This window comes from Haliotis rufescens, unplaced genomic scaffold (assembly GCF_023055435.1).
Source record: "Haliotis rufescens isolate VD_foot unplaced genomic scaffold, xgHalRufe1.0.p SCAF_11, whole genome shotgun sequence".
Classification (NCBI taxonomy): Eukaryota; Metazoa; Mollusca; class Gastropoda; order Lepetellida; family Haliotidae; genus Haliotis; species Haliotis rufescens.
In genome coordinates, this window is record NW_025963791.1 from 1613857 (window position 1) to 1636182 (window position 22326).

Below are 22326 nucleotides of genomic sequence, written 5' to 3' on the forward strand. Positions count from 1 at the left end.
CGGTGCCGTCATCCTGGTGCCGTTATCATGGTACCGTTATCCCGGTTGCAGTTATCATGGCACCGTTATCAAGGTACCGTTATCCCGGTGCCGTCATCCTGGTGCCGTTATCATGGTACCGTTATCCCGTTGCAGTTATCATGGCACCGTTATCAATGTGACGTTATCCCGGTTGCAGTTATCATGGCACCGTTATCAAGGTGACGTTATCCCGGTTGCAGTTATCATGGCACCGTTATCAAGGTGACGTTATCCCGGTGCGGTTATCCCGGTGCTGTTATCATGGCACCGTTATCATTGTGACGTTATCCCAGTGTCGTTATCATGGTACCTTTATCCCGGTGCCGTTATCATGGCACCGTTATCAAGGTGACGTTATCCCAGTGTCGTTATCATGGTACCTTTATCCCGGTGCCGTTATCACGGCACCGTTATCAAGGTGTCGTCATCATTGTACCGTTATCCTGATGCCATTATCAAGGTACCGTTATCCCGATGCCTTTATCATGGCACTGTTATCAAGATGACGTTATCACGGTGCCGTTATCATGGCACTGTTATCAAGGTGTCGTTATCTCGGTACCGTTCTCCCGGTGCCATGATAATGGCACCGTTATCAAGGTGACGTTATTCCATGTCGTTATCATGGTACCGTTATCCTAGTGCCGTTGTCATGGCACCGTTATCAAAGTGACGTTATCCCGGTGCCGTTATCATGGCACCCTTATCAAGGTGACGTTATCCTGGTGTCGTTATCATGGCACCGTTATCCCGGTGTCGTTATCATGGTACCGTTATCAAGGTGACGTTATCATGGCACCGTTATCAAAGTGACGTTATCCCGGTGCCGTTATCATGGCACCCTTATCAAGGTGACGTTATCCTGGTGTCGTTATCATGGCACCGTTATCCCGGTGTCGTTATCATGGTACCGTTATCAAGGTGACGTTATCATGGCACCGTTATCAAAGTGACGTTATCCCGGTGCCGTTATCATGGCACCCTTATCAAGGTGACGTTATCCTGGTGTTGTTATCATGGCACCGTTATCCCGGTGTCGTTATCATGGTACCGTTATCAAGGTGACGTTATCATGGCACCGTTATCAAGATGACGTTATCCCGGTGCCGTTATCATTGCACCGTTATCAAAGTGACTTTATCCTGGTGTCGTTATCATGGTACCGTTATCCCGGTGTCGTCGTCATGGTACCGTTATCCCGGTGCCGTTATCATTGCACCGTTATCAAGGTGACGTTATCCCGGTGTCGTCATCATAGTACCTTTATCCCGGTGCCATTATCAAGGTACCGTTATCCCGGTGTCGGTATCATGGTGCCATTATCCCGGTGCTATTATCAAGATACTGTTATCCCGATGCTGTTAGCAAGGTATCCTTATCCCGGTGTCGTTCAATTTACCTCACTTAAATATACCTTGACTAACGGTTCACCGGACAACTAGCCTCATATAGCGTGTAACCGAGTAGGTTTATTCATGTTGAAGCATGGTTTTACAGTATAATAGTTGTCCTTACCAAGGAGTTTCCACTCTCTACCGGACCACTGACCATAATCATGTTTCCTCGTAAGCGTCATTTGTAACTTGCTACGTGCATCTTCACGACAATCTACTCAAATATATCGTGAAAGGCATTCGTTCGGAATCTCAGTCTCGATCGATAGTTCACTGTGACCATACATCGAAACATTGTTTTCGTATTTCATCCGCCGTGATATGACATGATGTTGTTGCTAAAAACGACGTAAAACTATACTCAATCACTCTTAGAACACGTCACGACCAGGTTTTCCTCATCCTCGATTGCGACCCGTGAAGATCCGGGTAGAGAATAGTTCTTCAGCAACCCATGCTTGCCGTAAGAGGCGACTAACGGGATCGGGTGGTCAGGCTTGCTGACTTGGTTGATGTATGTCGTCGATGCTCATGGTGTCAATCACTGGACTGTCTGGTCAAGACTCGATTATTTACAGACCGCCGTCGTATTCATGTAGCTGAAATATTGCTGAGCGCGGCCTTAAACAACAACAAACAACAACATCTTGATAACTGTTTTACATCACCATTCTGAGAAATATATCATAAAGAATGAAGACGTGATCACTAGATAATTCAGGGTCAGTTTTCCGGTTTGATGCCATTTTTCAATATCAATACGAAGCGATAAAAAATCTGTATCTAAAAACGTCTGGCAGTTTTATAAAAAAAAAATATATATATTGTTTTTCGGTCAAAATGGCATAGGTGTTTACGAACCCTCATAATTTTCAGTATAATCAGTATAATAATATCAAGCTGGGTGATAATAGGATCGGATACTGCGATAGATAGATACACTTATTCGGTGAACAGACATAAAAGTGATCATTATGTGCCAACATATAGTGAGTGAGTTGGGTTTAACGCCGCTTTTAACAGTATTCACGTTATATCGCGGCGTGTCAGCTTCATGTGGGAGGAACGCCCGAAGTGATGCAGGTCTCATACGTTCACAACTTCGGTGAAACCCACGAACACGGTTATGGTGCTGACAAACCTAGAAACATAATCGGTGCGAACCGGGATTCGAACCCACAATCATAGGTTTCTGGCGTGCCCAAGGGAAGCAACTCTGCACAACGAATCGAGGCGCCTTAGGGGAATATAATGTACTATAATATATAGTACAGAATATAATGTACGTGATCTTTACAGAGAACTTTGTACTTAAGTTATATAACATTGTTTCAAATACGAGATGTATACATGCTAGTGTATCATTATCAGGTGTTGGACATGCTGGTTAATGCACAATCAAAAGACCAAAATGATCTTCCCCCGAGTGAATATTGGGGGAAATCAATATGAAATTGTGTGAAACAAAGACCACGTCTCTTCGTAATTAAGGCAGTCATTGCCAGATTATTTTGGGGACACAGCTGACGAATAAGTAAGTATTCTTTCAACAACCAGATTCAAATTCTGTACAATTACCAATTCACCCCATTCGTGACCAACGCGTGTTATTCCGGGGCAAGCCGAAGAGCTGGTTACGGAAAGGGGCGAGGGGTGACGAATGCAGTTCACTCGAGCCTACATAGCCTCGCTTTAACGCTGGATCCCACGCGCACATAGAGTAAAACGAATGTCAGTTTGTTTTGATTGTCATATAAATGCCACGTTTCTAGGTAACGAGGTTTACAATAACGCTATTTGGCGAACGTTATTGACCAGATAAACAGAGCGACACATAGGGTGTCATACTGATTTTATGAAACGAGTGTCAGAATTGCAGTGATTCACTGCCAGCCGAATTAATGTTGAAAGTGCACCAAGAGGAAACCGTAGCTCATTCTCGCAATCCCCAAATACACAGTTAAATTAAAATTGTATATTCAGGAATTTCACACACAAAACTGATGGCTTATCTGAGAAAGGACGGAAATTCTAAGTTATGTCATGATAACCTTCGTAGCAAAGCGTCATGCACAGAGGCCTATACATTTATGTCACAATGGTTGATTTTAATGTTAAGTTTTCACGAAGGGGTGTAGATCAATAGTAATCCATTTGTGTACATGCAGACTCACAACCCAAGTGTCTGATTAGCTAAATGGCATTTGGAAAAAAGTAGGTCTCCTTTGCTTATAACTTGACTAATAGTATATACAAGTTGCAAGAAATACTATCTCACGTCGCTTATTACAGGTCTCAATATAACATTAGATCTAGGAGCTATTATTCCGACAAAACGTGATAAGAGAAATGGTATATAACAATTGAGCTGATACAATGTACATCGTAAGCTAAAACATATTTACACTAAAATAGTTCTTCTGAATAAAAGGACACCACAGGACAGTCGGTTTTTTCATATTTACATATGAGGCATTTGAATATGTGGTCTGACCGGCGTGAAGAATCCCGCAGGAATATCGTAATGGTTCAGCTTTTCGATAATTATACCGCAGGCATTTCAGTCACTATGTTGGCTTCATAAGCAAAATATATGTTTATTCTGGGGTCAGGGACTTTTTCAAAAATTATCAGGGCACTCATTATTTAAGAGGATTCTGGAAATGAAAACAGAGTGTCAATAGGATTTGTGATATTAACAATCACCGGATTTGGGTTTGTGATTTTCACAACTGCCCACATGAGTATGCAGAATATTGTGCTTGGGGATACCAAAGGTAACAGTTTATTATTAAAGGAAATTGCTGCTGAATGTTTAATATCATGTAATTAGGATATCACCGTATTCAATCATTTCTGTATTCTGTGTGTATTCCTTCCATGCTGACGGGAGGAAGTCACACAATCAGTTCATGTATTCTATGTCAAAGATGATAAAACTTGGTTAGAATCCGTGATTATCTGTGACAGCGCCTATTGTTTGTTCGCTCACTCACTCACTCAGATTAAATGTTCTATAAATAGTATATTCTAAGTCACGTCTAAGTTTAGTTTCATGGATCATGACTAATGAATGGTTTAATGATGCGTCAGAAAGTACACCTGTTTATTCCAGGCAGACAAAATACACAATTCCCTTCCATGTACGTCCAAGAACATGTCACGCCCCAACTTGTCACAATGCATTCGCCACCCAAGCGTTATGAGGTGGCTTAACCTACATGCCATCTGACAATATGAACTAGATACAATATATCAATTGAAATGTCTTTCACTGTTGACTGTGCTGATCAACTGGTTACGGATAAAAGTCCACTCTGTACTTCGCATTAATATGCACCGTGTCTGTTCAGTGCATGCAGAAAGCCTTTATTGACTTGAGACTCTAGCGTCATCGGTAACTAGGCAACGAAAAGGGCAAGGTTGTTTTCATTGAACGACACGGCCAACAATGGCGGCTTGTCACGTGGGTGAATAGCTTGGCATCGAACAGTATGTCAGGTAAAGTGATTGGAAATCTGTCAAACTATTCGGGCAGGTTTATGGAAATGCTCCCGTCTAGACAATCAGTATGGGTCATAATGGTATTTATGTAAGTATCTTGATTGTCTTATTTACAAGCAGTTAGTGTTTTCTTTATCTCTTAATCGGTTTAGCTCAGGTAGATTACGGGCGACACCTGTCAGGTAGGAGCATGACAGGACTTTCATGTTGAGCTGGTCAGTTAACACAGTGGTCAAGCCAGCACGGCACTACTGACCTATAATGCTATAATATTTACCAGTTTGCCATCCGATCATCGTCTTTATTATACACCATTGAATAATTAATGTATAGCTTATGCATGAAATATATTTCATAAGTACACAAACATATCATATATGATCAATTGATCTCATTTGAATAGATTTTAAATAGGTGTTTTTATTAAAAACAATTAACTGTTATGTTTTGAAATTGAGTGTTTTGTTTAAGGGTCTTAGGAATTATTGAACGAACTAAGGGAGATCACTGATATGCAGGGAAATGTGAACCAGCTCAATGCATATGTTGTCCAGTACTTGAGGGTGTTATCTATAAAGCTTTGCGTTTATTGATTTGCCATTAAATACCAACGCTGTATACACAAACAGACATATTATGTCATTATTGTCGGTATCTGATGCAGAATAACTATACAGTACCATTTATATAGCTTTTTGTTCAAGTAGTAAATGGTGTCATTAAGTGCAATTATGTGTAAAAATGATAGAGGTTTTTTTATGTATGTTCAAAGATATCTTGTAATCTCATATTTGTCATCTCTTAACTGAACAATATTGAATTGGCAAATTCATATATTGTTTGTGATTAAATTTTGAAGAAATAAGATTAGAATCAAAGCGATTCGGTGTTGTACCTAAGATTCGAACCGAAAGAAACAGTGTGTGTGTGTGGGGGGGGGGGGTTTGAACAGACAATGAGACAGAGCTGCCTGGTAATACTTATGAAAGTGAGGATTATTTTCAGTTTCAATTATACAGAGGTACTTAGTCACATTTTAGTTATGATACTTGTCATTGGAGTATATTTCTGATGTTAAAAGTGTCTGTGTCTGTGTGTTTGTGTGTCTGTGTCTCGCATGGATACAATGGGTGAAGCAAATTTTGGGGGTACCCTGCTGTGTTAATTGCTGAATTCAATATTCAATATGTATTGGAGAAAACACGCTCACAAGGTTTTGCCCCCTTGGTTTTTCCCTCTCCCCAGGGCATGCTCTGTCTACCAAAACCGAGGGAAAGTGTTTTCCATGCTTATAAACAGTAAAAAGAAACTTTAAACAACATTTATCATCATTTTTATGTTTCGAACATACTTTTCATGAACCTTAGGAAACTCGCGTAAAATATCTGTTGCTGGCGTTAAAACGTCCCTGTTTATGAGATTTAACCCGACTGGAAAGTAAAACCTCACAATAGGTTTTAATGCCTAAAGAAAGAAGTCTCTTACTTAATAGCGATCCCAATGAATAGGTTTATAATATATAAAACAACATTTACTCACCACATATTCACCTGTATTGTACTCCCATCTCCAAACCCTATACCCGTGTCCACCACCTCCCATGCTCCACCCTGTCACCCCCTACCCCAGTGTCCTCCACCTCCCATGCTCCACCCTGTCACCCCCTACCCCAGTGTCCACCACCTCCCATGCTCCGTCCTGTCACACCCTACCCCTGTGTCCACCACCTCCCATGCTCCACCCTGTCACCCCCTACCCCTGTGTCCACCACCTCCAATGTTCCACTCTGCTGACACCCCCTACCCCTGTGTCCTCCACCTCCCATGCTCCACCCTGTCAACCCCTACCCCTGTGTCCTCCACCTCCCATGTTCCCCTCGCTGACACCCCCTACCCCAAGTGTCCACCACCTCCCATGTTCCACTCTGCTGACACCCCCTACCCCTGTGTCCACCACCTCCAATGTTCCACTCTGCTGACACCCCCTACCCCTGTGTCCTCCACCTCCCATGCTCCACCCTGTCAACCCCTACCCCTGTGTCCTCCACCTGTGTCCACCACCTCCCATGCTCCACTCTGCTGACACCCCCTACCCCTGTGTCCACCACCTCCCATGCTCCACCCTGTCAACCCCTACCCCTGTGTCCGCCACCTCCCATGCTCCACCCTGTCACCCCCTTCCCCTGTGTCCACCACCTCCCATGCTCCACTCTGCTGACATCCCCTACCCCTGTGTCCACCACCTCCCATGCTCCACCCTGTCACCCCCTTCCCCTGTGTCCTCCACCTCCCATGCTCCACCCTGTCACCCTCTACCCAAGTGTCCTCTGCCTGCCATGCTCCACACTGTCACCCCCTACCCCTGTGTCAACCACCTCCCATGTTCTACCCATGCTCCACCCATGTCATACTTAGAATTACTAGACAGAGAGTTTGGGTTGTATACTCCCCATGGAGCTGAGAATGCAAATTAGATGCACACTGATCTGATGACCAGGGTATGGAATGAGTATGTGCTGTTATAAATTTTCTACTATAGAAATGTACCTAATAATTATTTGACAGTGCGGAACCAATGTTTCCTCCCCAGGTGCTAGAGTGGGAGTTTGACACACCAGCCCCCGGAGAGCGAGTATGAGGGAACGCCTGTCTCCGCCTGTGTACCCGTCTCACCTGGACCAGGGCTGGGCACAGGCCACCAGTCCAGTATGGTGACACGCTCCGCCTCGCTCATCTACGGCTGCCATGGCTTTAGCAGACTGCTGTGGCTTCTGTTGGTGCTGGGGGGAGGGGGTGGCCTTCTGTGCGGGGTCGGGGGAGTCATGGGGGAGTGTCCCGCTCTCAAGACTGAATATGGATGTACCTGTTCAACGACAGCAGTGCATTGTGAGAACAAGAAGCTAGAAACATTCCCACAAGCCAGATACTTCCCCAGCGGTGTACAATACCTGTAAGTATTTGAAATGGGCACCTTCCCCTACCTTAACACTTTTACATACATGTAGGTATATCTAACAGACAGTCTCTCTGGTGTATCAGCAATGTTATACACCTAAAAGCAATCAACAATGTCACACACCTGTAAGTAATCAACAATGTCATGTACCTGTTAATAATCAACAATGTCTTGTACCTGTCAGCAATCAACAATGTCACACACCCAAAAGCAATCAACAATGTCACACACCTGTAAGCAATCAACAATGTCACACACTTGTAAGCAATCAACAATGTCACATACCTGTAAGTATCAACAATGTCATGTACATGTAAATAATCAACAATGTCATGTACCTGTAAGCAATCAACAATGTCACACATCTGTGAGTAATCAACAGTGTCACTCACCTGTTAGTAATCAACAGTGTCACTCACCTGTGAGTAATCAACAATGTCACACACCTGTGAGTAATCAACAGTGTCCCTCACCTGTGAGTTATAACAATGTCACACACCTGTGAGTAATCAACAGTGTCCCTCACCTGTGAGTAATCAACAATGTCACTCACCTGTAAGTAATCAGCAATGTAATGTACCTGTAAGGAATCAACAATGTCACACACCTGTAAGTAATAAAAATGTCACCCACCTGTAATTAATAAAAATGTCACACACCTGTAAGTTATCAACAATGTCACACACCTGTAAGTAATAAACAATGTCACACACCTGTAAGTAATCAACAATGTCACACACCCAAAAGAAATCAACAATGTCACTCACCTGTGAGTAATCAACAATGTCACACACCTGTAAGTAAGGAACAATGTCACTCACCTGTAAGCAATCAAGAATGTCACACACCTCTAAGCAAGGAACAATGTCACACACCTGTAAGTAATCCACAATATCACTCACCTGTACGTAATCAACAATGTCACTCACCTGTAAGTAATCAACAATGTCACACACCTGTAAGTAATAAAAATGTCACACACCTGTAAGCAATCAACAATGTCACTCACCTGTAAGTAATCAACAATGTCACACACCTGTAAGTAATTAAAATGTCACACACCTGTAAGTAATCAACAATGTCACACACCAAAAAGCAATCAACAATGTCACTCACCTGTGAGTAATCAAGAATGTCACACACCTGTAAGTAAGGAACAATGTCACTTACTTGTAAGCAATCAAGAATGTCACACACCTGTAAGCAAGGAACAATGTCACACACCTGTAAGTAATCAACAATATCACACACCTGTAAGTAATAACAATGTCACACACCTGTATGTAATCAGCAATGTCGCCCACCTGTAAGTAAGGAACAATGTCACTCACCTGTGAGTAATCAACAATGTCACACACCTGTAAGTAATCAGCAATGTCACTCACTTGTAATCAATCAAGAATGTCACACACCTGTAAGCAAGGAACAATGTCACACACCTGTAAGTAATCAACAATATCACACACCTGTAAGTAATGAACAATGTCACAAACCTGTATGTAATCAGCAATGTCACCCACCTGTAAGTAAGGAACAATGTCACTCACCTGTGAGTAATCAACAATGTCACACACCTGTAAGTAATCAGCAATGTCACACACCTGTAAGTAAGGAACAATGTCACTCACCTGTGAGTAATCAACAATGTCACACACCTGTAAGTAATCAACAATGTCACACACCTATAAGTTAGGAACAATGTCACTCACCTGTGAGTAATCAACAATGTCACACACCTGTAAGTAATCAACAATGTCACACACCTGTAAGTATTGGAGAAAACACGCTTACATGGTTTCGCCCCCTTGGTTTTTCCCTCTCCCCAGGGCATGCTCTGTCTACCAAAATCGAGGGAAAGTGTTTTTCCATACTTATAAACCGAAAAAAGAAACTTAAAACAACATTTATCCACATTTTTATGTTTCGAACTTCCTTTTCATGAACCTTAGGAAACTCGCGTAAAATATCTGTTGCTGGCGTACGGATCCTGAAAAGGACATTCTAAAAACCAGTGAGGCTTATCAACACCTCTGTAGCCTCGTGGTACACTCACTGGGCTACAGATATGAAGGTTGCGAGTTCGATCCTCGGGAATATAAAGAAAACATTTGTCATTTGATTTTACATTTCATTACATGTTACAATCTGAACAGAAGTTACATTTATAAAATACCCGGGACATTATATAAAATCCCTGGGATATTATATAAAATCCCTAGGATATTATATAAAATCCCAGGGACATTACAACGTCCCTGTTTATGAGATTTAACCCGACTGGAAAGTAAAACCTCAAAATAGGTTTTAATGCCTATAGAAAGAAGTCTCTTACTTAATAGCAATCCCAATGAATAGGTTTATAAGTAAGGAACAATGTCACTCACCTGTAAGCAATCAACAATGTCACTCACCTGTAAGTAAGGAACAATGTCACACACCTGTAAGTAGGGAACAATGTCACCCACCTGTGAGTAATGAATAATGTCACACACCTGTAAGCAATCAACAATGTCACTCACCTGTAAGTAATCAAGAATGTCACACACCTGTAAGTAATCAAGAATGTCACACACCTGTAAGTAATCAAGAAGGTCACACACCTGTAAGTTATCAACAATGTCACACACCTGTGAGTTATCAACAATGTCACACACCTGTAAGTAATCAGCAATGTCACACACCTGTAAGTTAGGAGCAATGTCACACACCTTTGAGTAATCAACAATGTCACACACCTGTAAGTAATCAACAATGTCACACACCTATAAGTAAAGAACAATGTCACTCACCTGTAAGTAATGAACAATGTCACACACCTGTAAGCAATCAACAATGTCACTCACCTGTAAGAAATGAACAATGTCACACACCTGTAAGTAAGGAACAATGTCACTCACCTGTGAGTAATGAACAATGTCACACACCTGTAAGCAATCAACAATGTCACTGACCTGTAAGTAATCAAGAATGTCACACACTTGTAAGTAATCAAGAAGGTCACACACCTGTAAGTTATCAACAATGTCACACACCTGTGAGTAATGAACAATGTCACACACCTGTAAGTAATCAGCAATGTCACACACCTGTAAGCAAGGAACAATGTCACACACCTGTAAGTAATCAACAATGTCACACACCTGTAAGTAATGAACAATGTCACACCTGTATGTAATAAGCAATGTCACACACCTGTAAGTAAGGAACAATGTCACTCACCTGTGAGTAATCAACAATGTCACACACCTGTTAGTAATCAACAATGTCACAGACCTGTAAGGAACAATGTCACTCATCTGTGAGTAATGAACAATGCCACACACCTGTAAGTAATCAACAATGTCACACCTATAAGTAAGGAACAATGTCACTCACCTGTAAGTAATCAACAATGTCACACACCTGTAAGGAACACTGTCACTCACCTGTGAATAATGAACAATGTCACACACCTGTAAGTAATAAACAATGACACACCTGTAAGTAAGGAACAATGTCACTCACCTGTAAGTAATCAACAATGTCACACACCTGTAAGGAACAATGTCACTCACCTGTGAATAATGAACAATGTCACACACCTGTAAGTAATAAACAATGACACACCTATAAGTAAGGAACAATGTCACTCACCTGTAAGTAATCAACAATGTCACACACCTGTAAGGAACAATGTCACTCACCTGTGAATAATGAACAATGTCACACACCTGTAAGTAATAAACAATGACACACCTATAAGTAAGGAACAATGTCACTCACCTGTAAGTAATCAACAATGTCACACACCTGTAAGGAACAATGTCACTCACCTGTGAATAATGAACAATGTCACAAACCTGTAAGTAATAAACAATGACACACCTGTGAGTAAGGAACAATGTCACACACCTGTAAGTAATCAACAATGTCACACACCTGTAAGGAACAATGTCACTCACCTGTGAATAATGAACAATGTCACACACCTGTAAGTAATAAACAATGACACACCTGTAAGTAAGGAACAATGTCACTCACCTGTGAGTAATCAACAATGTCACACACCTGTAAGTAATAAACAATGTCACACACCTCTAAGTAAGGAACAATGTCACTCACCTGTGAGTAATCAACAGTGTCACACCTGTAAGTAAGGAACAATGTCACTCACCTGTGAGTAATGAACAATGTCACACACCTGTAAGTAAGGAACAATGTCACGCACCAGTGAGTAGGCAACAATGTCACACACCTGTAAGTAATCAACAATGTCACACACCTGTAAGTAAGGAACAATGTCACTCACCTCTGAGTAATCAACAGTGTCACACACCTGTAAGTATATTATTTACATGGTCATGTACCTTATGATACCAAGTTGTTTTACTTTGCCACATCATTAACGAGTTGTGTGAGTTTCATGCCCAGGTACTCCCTCTGTCGTGCTTGATTTGTCCAACCCATGCTTGTTGGTGCCCCATGTTGGACTGTGTCGACAGGCTACACAACTACAGGAACTAATTATGCCTAATGATGTTTGACAGCAAAATTTTCACTTTCATTGATCAAGTTTGTCATTTCCAGTCCATTCACCTGAAGCAATACAATGTAGAGTTTGCAATATGGGTAGCGTGCAATATAAGTAATAGCAATTTTTCCCGAAACTTGTACCAAAGAATTGGGTGGGTGCATTATACTGAAGTGGGCACTGTACACAGGTATGTTCAGCATGCTGTCAAATCTCAATTTGTGTTTCAGATACTTCACAGCCAACAGCTTGTCAGAGCTAGATCTGACAAATGAAAGGTTTTCTAACCTTAAGATCATGTAAGCTGAATTTCATCAACATTGAAATATGATTCATTAGAAGTACATATTAACACCTTCACCTAATTGTTTCAATATATAATTGTGCACCAAAATTGTCTCATGTCTTAAACAGCAGTAGAAGCTGGTTCTTGTTTTCACATATTGACCTCAAGAGTAATTATTTATATAGTGTTCCTCCCTCATTACTTCTGTTTTCAACCCTTGAAGATCTGAGTTAAAATAGGCCTTCTGCCTCTCAGGCTTGCCAGAACAGGCGACTATACTTGTCATAAGAGACGACTAACGGGATCGGTGGTCAGGCTCCCTGACTTGGTTGATGCATGTCACTGTATCTCAATTGTGTAGATCGATGCTCATGATGTCAATCACTGGATTGCCGTTTCCAGACTCGATTAATTTACAGACCAATTTACAGACCAACGTCATATAGCTGGAATATTGCTGAGTATAGCATTAAGCAACAAACAAACAAGCAAACAAACAAACTTTTGTTTTCAATAAAAAAATGGCCTTTCTCCTCCTTGTACAGCAAAATGTGCCAGAGGAACTCTTTCTTTTCTTCAAGTAAAGCCTTAGATAGACTGGCTATACTATAAGTTGTAACAGTATCACGAGAGGTACATGTGGTTTTATGCATCCCGAGGGATTAATTCTCACACTGAGAAATTTATTTCCCCTCCAAGGCGGAGTACATTACAACAAATTTATCTTACCGACATGATTTAATGTGACCTTGTAAGAGAAGTAACACAAATTTAAAACTGATAAAACAGCCGTTGAATTGAACTGAGGTTAACTTGTGCTATGTCACGGTACTGCCTTTGACTTTGAAAAAGCGAGTGGCTTTTTGCTTTGAAGCAGGGTATAAGGGATTTATTCTGTCTCTCAGAAATGCATGTGGAGCCTGCATTGCTTGTGGCTGGGTATAAAAGTTTTATTCCCCCACTGATAAATGTATTACCCTTCAAGGCGGGCTACACAGTACTTTATCAAGATCACGTGGACCAATCAGATCTCATCAGTCTGACATGGAGGTATGATAAAGTATTTTATCAAGATCACATGGACCAATCAGATCTCATCATTCTGACATGGAGGTTTAATACATCTAGTTGTAGTACTTACCGTAATAGTCATACAAGATGAGAAGCTTGAGAAACGTAGCAGTTGACTCTCAAGATAAAGTGCATTATTTAATGATTCATTTTGTTTCATTGCAGTGATTTCTCCTACAACAAGTTAGAAAGTAGCTCAGAAATAGGCAGGAGTATACATGCTCTTAAGAATCTGGAAGAACTGTGAGTGGCCCTAGCAATACAACTTAAATGGAACATATTGATTTTATATGAAGAAATGAATAAAATTGCTTCTTTTCTTTCTAAAAAGCTCACCTGTCTGAAAGTCAAGTGAGCTCATGTCATCGCCTGTTTGTCTGTCTGTGGTCAGTCGTCCATCATGTGTCCTAAACATCTAAATCAATTTTGTTCAAATAGTTTTTGTAGATAGTAGTGGAGCTGAACAAATACATGTTCCATTTTTTCCAGAATATTTGGAAATTTGGCCTTTTTTTAACTTTGCACTTTGACCATGCTCTTCAATTCTCTCAAACTGTTTCCTTGCACAGTACACATCATCTTCCCAGAAACCACTGGACCATTCAAAATGCATATTAGGCTCTGTAGACATGGTAACCTGAAATTGCCAGACTGTGAGCTATTTTATTTAAATCATTATATTAGTGTTACTTTTTTCTCACTATTTATGAAGAAAGTATTTGAATTTTGTTCAATGTCTGTCTTTGTTACCGTTTTAAAATGTTGACTACATATCCAGATGAGCTACAGTGCAATGGCACTATTATATATATTAATCCCGTAAAAAATTGTTTAATTTAAGGATAAGTAATTCTACGTATTTCCTTAAAAATATTATAAGCAATCATGACATGGTATGTGTACATGTATTTGTGTCAAATTTCTTAATTCTCAGAATACGGCTTGTGTAAACTAACAATAATTGCCCAAATGAGTATACATGTGTTTCATAGCCCATATAATCTATTCAATCTCTCAGGTATCTACAAAACAACAAGCTACAGAAAATTGATACTTCCTATCTTCATGGTACCAAAATAAAAATTTTGTAAGTACATCTCATCGTTGAATTGTATACTGTTTGTGTTGCTTTTCTTTGTAACGTGGATATCTAGGTACGGGAATATCTTGGAAGAAAATGTTCCCCCTTGAAGGAAAGGAAGTTGCTGCATAATATTAGTGTAAAAGCTGTTGCATTTTGTGTAATGTTATTACCCTTTCAAGCTCAGTCCTTCACTGGAATGATATTGATGACCCATGAAGTATCAGGTCAAAACAGGTCTTCAGCAACCTGTGTTTGTCATAAGAGGTGACAAACAGGATCAGCTGCAGGTGATCAGGCTCACTGACTTGGTTGATTCATGTCATCGTATCCCAATTACGTAGATTGGTGCTGAAGATATCAATCACTGTATTGTCTGGTCCAGACTTGATTATTTACAGACCGCCATCATATAGCTGGAATATTGCTGAGTGTGGCGTTAAACAACAAACCAACACATGATATTGATGCTGTGTATCAGCTTTAAGCTCACTTATAATAGATTCTGGATATCATGAAAAGTAGTTTTGAAAAACTATAAGGATTGTTTAGGATATAATGGGACATGGATGGGCCAGTGCTGAAAGGTGCAATTCACTGTTGTGACCCTTCCAAGATGTGGTGTTGGTTCCCCTCCCATGTATACTGTGTATACACCTTGGTGTGTCAGCACCCGTGAGTGTAGGTTTCACCAGTGTATTTACCATCTGCATCATGTGACACTGTGGGCGTCCATGTTAGCTGTTTCACTGCTATATCACTGCAACACTGGTCAGCATTAAACACCCAATTTGGTAGAAAAGCTCCTTTTGAAGTAGTTAGAAAAATGATTTATATACTTGGCATGTACATGCTTTCTAATACCCCTCCTCCTCAAACAAAGGCTTTTAAGATTATTGGGTGTTAAATGATTACATCTGTTAGTGGTACATCTTTGTTGTTCATGTTCATCTGACTGGCCAATGTGTTTTCCAGGAACCTGTCAAGCAATCCAGTGGACAGGTTCATGTTTGATGACGACCACGACATTTCTGTAGAGGACTTGTAAGTTTACATTGATAGTATTTAACACCTGGTTCACATCAAGCTTGCCTTCAGTGCACCATAGTCTGCCATCAGTGCACCATAGTCTGCCATCAGTGCACCATAGTCTGGCATCAGTGCACCATAGTCTGCCACCAGTGCACCATAGTCTGGCATAAGTGCACCATAGTCTGGCATCAGTGCACCATAGTCTGCCACCAGTGCACCATAGTCTGGCATCAGTGCACCATAGTCTGCCATCAGTGCACCATAGTCTGCCATCAGTGCACCATAGCCTGGCATCAGTGCACCATAGTCTGGCATCAGTGCACCATAGTCTGGCATCAGTGCACCATAGTCTGGCATCAGTGCACCATAGGTGTGTTTCCAATCTTGTCTGACAGGAAACTTTTGTGAAGATTTATATAAATTTTTCAGTTTGTGAGTTTATAAGTAAACACATCTTTCTATGATTTTAATTTATACTCTTGTATATCCCTGGATGTGATCACTTTATGATACTGGAGGTGAAGTGGTTTGTTTTTTATTTTTACAGCCAGTTAGCAGATTTACACTTCGCTGATTTCCCAATCAAAGCCTTCAAAATATTCAAAAAACTGGAAACATTGTAAGTATACCATTAAAAAATGACTTAATTTCAGTTACCAGCCAGAACATAGGTATTTCACAGGGAGATAAACTTTAGCTGTAGTTAAAATTTAGAAACATGTAGTTGTGTATTGGATACCTCTAAATCTACTGTACGTTGAACATGTCAGTATAACGTTAACTCTACAGAGTAACTATGGAAAAAGCATATGATGTTTCAGTTCTGTTTTTAACAACTAAAGATTTTAATGAGGTTACTTGTTTGCTTCAGGGACATTTCTGGGAATGACTTACCACACATTGAAGAAGGAACTTTTTCTCATAACAAGGACCTTAAGGAACTGTAAGCATCTCCTTTTATAGCTGCTGCCAATATGTTCCCTGTAATACTTCACATCAGTACATAGGGCCAGAACTGTTCAATTACCTGTTTTTACAGGTTGGGGCTCATGTACTGGGGAAAATATGCTTTCCTTTACTGCCTCAGAGGAGGTTTGCTGGAGGTGAAGAAACAGTCAGAATGTCTGGTAGTTACTAGAGTCTTCTGTTCTGTTTTATCTTAATGGCTTAATAGTGACAGGCAGATCTGTGAACTCTTTGTCCATAATTCATGGGTTTATATACATACTGTAAACCGCTGATCGCTGAACGAGGGATAACTGTATATATATATTTTCATATAATTATATATATTTCCTCATTGATTTATCAATGTTAATCTTTCAGGCATTTAAACAACAACAACTTCACTACTTTATTAGAGAGTGTATTTGATCAAATCAAACACTTGAGAAAAATGTGAGTATTAATTTTAATTTTTTATGTCACCTAACCTGACTTGAAAGGCCTTGTGAGCTTATATCGTCACAAGTCATTCATTCTTGGCATCTGATGTCTTTTGGTTTTTGGTGTCTGGCATGGACTTTGGATATCTTTTACTCCTCCGAAAAGGCAAGATTGATTCAGCTCATATTTTGTGTGGAAGTTTGTTACCATGTAGAGGGGTGAGCTTCAGGTTTGTTAGAGACATCAAAATTGGAATATTTCAATATGACCGTCAGGTAGCCATTTTTGTTTTAAGAACAAGAATTATTCAAAAATATTCTTCTCAAGAACTTAAAGTCATGATAAGGTCATGTTTCTTTCAAATCATTAGACTTTTACTGTGTTTTTTTGTGGGAAACAATTGGAAAATTGCATGGCACATGTTAAATTATTTTCCTTTAAAGGTTTATGCGACCCAGAGATGAAACTTTTTGTAAGGTTATTTGAACTCCTGGGTATTGTACAATGTTCCACAAAAGTACATTTATTCTTGCCGATTTAACAACGTTGTTGATAGTTAGTTACTTGTTTTTTATTTGTTCATTCTTTTGTCCCCAGTATTTATGGAGGAAATATCTGACTAGCAATGATGACAACCTCTACTTTTAGGTGTCCATCTTTGTTGACATTGACTACATATTTAGGTAATCTTCAGCGCCATAGCACGGCTGTCTTTGTTGACTTGTGAGAAGTGTTAGTTTTCTACCTGACAGATTAATTCTTGACCAATTCACGTATTTGAGAGTTTGTTTGCCTGGCTACAGCTGGTTGACTGACAACCCCTGGAACTGTGACTGCTCCTTGCAATGGCTGCATGACAGGATGAATGAGAAGAAATGGCAAGACATCTTCCAGGACCAGGACCAGGTCCGGTGCTCCAAGCACCCGGATACAGCCCTTGTGGATGTGTCCAGGGCCAAGTTTTCCTGTAAGTCTGGCATGTATACTGGTGTTTGCTTTCAAAGGGGGACTTGTGATTTTGATTTTTACTTTTACTGAAACATACTAGAAATAGTGGTAGTTTGATGGTTATTTGGGAGTAGAGGATGGATCTTTGCATGTTCACAGATTCCTGTTGATAAAAGAGTTATATTTTCACTGTGGGTATGATCTGTTATGGTAAAGAATATAGTCCTGGGTAGGAAAGATTAGACCATAATAAAATGAATTATTACTATTAGATTTTCATCCCCTCCTACCTTTTTCCAAAACACACTGCCTTTCATAATTTCAGTGCCCAAAGTTCCAATAGTCATGTGTGTTCCGGTCTTTCTTTATTTGATGACATACCACACAAGTCCTACCACACATTCAGGCTTTATCTGAATTACATATATATATATATGAAATAATATTCCTCCTGCATCACATTTTTAGAAATGTAATGAAAGTTTGATAATTAATGTTTGATGGCCTTAGTAAGCATTTCTACAAATGGAATAAAAACCTCAGCTGAACATGCTATTTTCACCGAAGTGCCAAATTCATCTGCTTGTTCATTAACTGTGGGGTACTGAAACTGATATCTTTAGCTCTATCTGACCAATACTATTTTCCTGGTACTTATCTTTTCAGTGCTAGGCCTTCATAGAAAATTGATGAAACAGAAAAAGTTAAATCCTCTCTAGTTTAGGAATACTTCATTCTAACCAACCACAGTATTTTTAGTAATCTATCTGAGCCAAAACAATTTTTAAGCTTTCATGAAACTTTGGAACATGTTGTATCAGCTCAGACAAGGTATTATCTAGATTCAACATAGAAACATATTTTGTGGGAAGACAATGAAAATGTTCTGAAACAATGATTGAAACTTCGAGATGGCTTTAACACTTTAATGCAATACACCATTTTCTGGGCATCATTTTACACTCTGAAATAAACATATTTGACAGATAAAAACAGTTGTTAATAATAGCTATGAAGTATAAGCCCAGAGACTTGCTTCATTTTAAGATACTGCAGTCATCAAGACTTGCCAAACATTATAGACTTGCATGGGCTGTATTGGATATATTTGTTTCAGGGTCTGTATGACAGACTAGTCATCATGCTCAGCCAAACAGTGTTGCTAAGCAACAGTTACACTCTTTAATACTGCAGTTGTTACCATGTACTCCACACACACATAGTTGCCTCAGTTGTTACCATGTACTCCACACACACATAGTTGCCTCAGTTGTTACCATGTACTCCACACACACATAGTTACCTCAGTTGTTACCATGTACTCCACACACACATAGTTGCCTCAGTTGTTACCATGTACTCCACACACACATAGTTGCCTCAGTTGTTACCATGTACTCCACACACACATAGTTGCCTCAGTTGTTACCATGTACTCCACACACACATAGTTGCCTCAGTTGTTACCATGTACTCCACACACACATAGTTACCTCAGTTGTTACCATGTACTCCACACACACATAGTTGCCTCAGTTGTTACCATGTACTCCACACACACATAGTTACCTCAGTTGTTACCATGTACTCCACACACACATAGTTGCCTCAGTTGTTACCATGTACTCCACACACACATAGTTGCCTCAGTTGTTACCATGTACTCCACACACACATAGTTGCCTCAGTTGTTACCATGTACTCCACACACACATAGTTGCCTCAGTTGTTACCATGTACTCCACACACACATAGTTACCTCAGTTGTTACCATGTACTCCACACACACATAGTTGCCTCAGTTGTTACCATGTACTCCACACACACATAGTTACCTCAGTTGTTACCATGTACTCCACACACACATAGTTGCCTCAGTTGTTACCATGTACTCCACACACACATAGTTGCCTCAGTTGTTACCATGTACTCCACACACACATAGTTGCCTCAGTTGTCAACAGGAATCTGTGACCATGATCATATAGGCTTGCTTGTTCGGGGATCCAGAAATAGTTATCAAGGTTACAATACAACAATGTGGGGTGGTTGTGCGACAAAGTGTGATCATACAAGGTAACCTATTCTCTGAAAGCCTCAAAATTCAAAACCTAAAGAGGTTGTACATACTTTCTTTAAAGTCTGCCATACTTGTCAGAGAATCAGTTGCACTTCGATCCTGGGATAGCTTTTATATAACTATTATCCTCAGTATAACATAAAGGACAGTGACACTAACAGGAAATCTGAATTTATGATCTTTTTAGGCTTAATAAAATAAATAAAATAAGACAAGCCTCCCTTTCTACCCAGTCAGTTTTGCTAAAAGTCATGTCAGAGAAACTTTAGGTGTCCTTACCTTACAAGGTTAACTTGAAGAAGCTGAATTACCTGATGTGATTTGACTGAATGAGTTCAATATCATTTGTCCTTCATGGTATATTTTACTGTTCAGTACAGGGAATGTTTGTTAAGGTGTGTGTTGTATTATATATCAGTATGACATATATATATATTATCAATTTGTGGGCAATTGGGCTACTAAAATATACTCAGATAAATTTTGTAGTATACTTTTTTCTCTTTATCTGCATTTAATGTTAAAGGGAACTGTTGTTTTGCATATGTGCATGTTTATCCATTCAACGCCTCCACCTGTGTACATTTGTTGAATATCTATGCATTGAGCCAATCAAATTATATTTTTGAAATTATCCTTTCTTGTCAAAATATTATAAGGGTAACGCTATTTTTCAGGGCATTATCATTTGCAGAAGCCTGAGGTCTTCCATTAACTGCCCGACGAAAGAAGGCGGTTGAAAAGACCGAGGGCTTCTGCCAATGATAATGCCCTGAAAGAGAGCGTTACCGTTATTATAGCTAAAATGGATGGAATTTGTTATCAAATTAAAAGAACAACAATATCAGTTTTGAAACATTTACTGCAATCGACACGAATGTCACTGACCACATTTTACAAATATGGAAACGTCACAGAACAAACCAGATGACGTCACTATAATACGTGACGTCATTTTCTCTACCCTTTGACGTCACCGAACAACGGGCTTGATAATGGCCCGTCGTCAAGCAAAATGAGGGCATTATCAAGTTACAGTGGCCCGCTTATTTCTAATAACGTGCGGGCGGTTTAATGATCATTCTATCCATTTTAGCTATAATTCTAGGTAATCAACCACCCGTTCATCTGTAAGACACACTAAAATGACAACATGTTAAGAAAAAAACAATAAAACCTTTTCATGCCTAAAAAAAGTAAAAAGTTGGTATCCTGCTAACATCAACTTAGTATCTATTCAGTTTACAGGAAACCTTTTGGCCATGATTGTTTAAAGTTCCCAATAAAGCGACTTGCCATTTTAGGGTTACCATGATTTGAAAATTGAGTCACTGAATAATCATTGTAAAAAATGAACCATTACATGATGGTCTCAATACACAGAATATGGAAACAAATGTAGACGTGTTTATGTTCATCTACTGTGTTGCTTGTGTCATGTGTTCAGAGACAAAGAAAAAAACTATTGTTAAGCTGAATGAAATGTGTTAAACAGTTGAAATTTGAAAAAATAGAGTCTCACACACATAACACAAGTTTATTGCCTGCTAAATTAGTAGAAAAATGCTTCATGTCTTCACTGACCTTGACCCTGTGTTGACCCATATATACACCATTTGGTTTTTTTAGTCCAACCCTTGACCTGTTGTTTTAAATATGTCCTTGACCTTTGTTTGGCTTTCTTATTGCTACACGAGACCCCCAACTCCCGAGTTCAATGAAGAGACTTCATGGATAGACAGTGTCCCAGTTCTATAAGTTGAGCAGTACCTGAACAGTGTATAAAATCGTTAAATTAGGATACTGCTCAACAGACAGGTCATACTTGGTTTCATTCCAAAATATCCTTTAGATTTCATTTACTGACTTGACTTCGTGATTTCCTTTTATCTCACAGCGTACAAATTTATAATTGAATAACCATCATATTCTAATTTCACAGATTATACAGACAGATTTTAATATTCTCGTTATCTGACCTTCACCTTGTTTGGTGACCTAATTCCACAATGACCTACCCTGTATTTTTGTTTTGGATATTGTACAACTTGGTATGAG

The 22326-nt window shown here is 39.8% G+C and overlaps 1 protein-coding gene across 3 annotated transcripts in view; it reads left to right on the plus strand.

The window, feature by feature from the left end:
• Nucleotides 1-22326, plus strand: part of LOC124144572 (polycystin-1-like) — a 105353-nt gene that overhangs the window by 8808 nt on the left and 74219 nt on the right. For all 3 annotated transcript variants that reach the window (XM_046514051.2, XM_046514052.2, XM_046514053.2), the window contains exons 2-10: nt 7509-7868; nt 12615-12683; nt 13907-13984; nt 14760-14828; nt 15798-15866; nt 16402-16473; nt 16726-16797; nt 17181-17252; nt 18044-18207. In XM_046514051.2, coding sequence (XP_046370007.2) covers nt 7627-7868; nt 12615-12683; nt 13907-13984; nt 14760-14828; nt 15798-15866; nt 16402-16473; nt 16726-16797; nt 17181-17252; nt 18044-18207 — 907 coding nt within the window. In that variant the 5' untranslated portion in view covers nt 7509-7626. The remainder of the gene's footprint in view (nt 1-7508; nt 7869-12614; nt 12684-13906; nt 13985-14759; nt 14829-15797; nt 15867-16401; nt 16474-16725; nt 16798-17180; nt 17253-18043; nt 18208-22326) is intronic.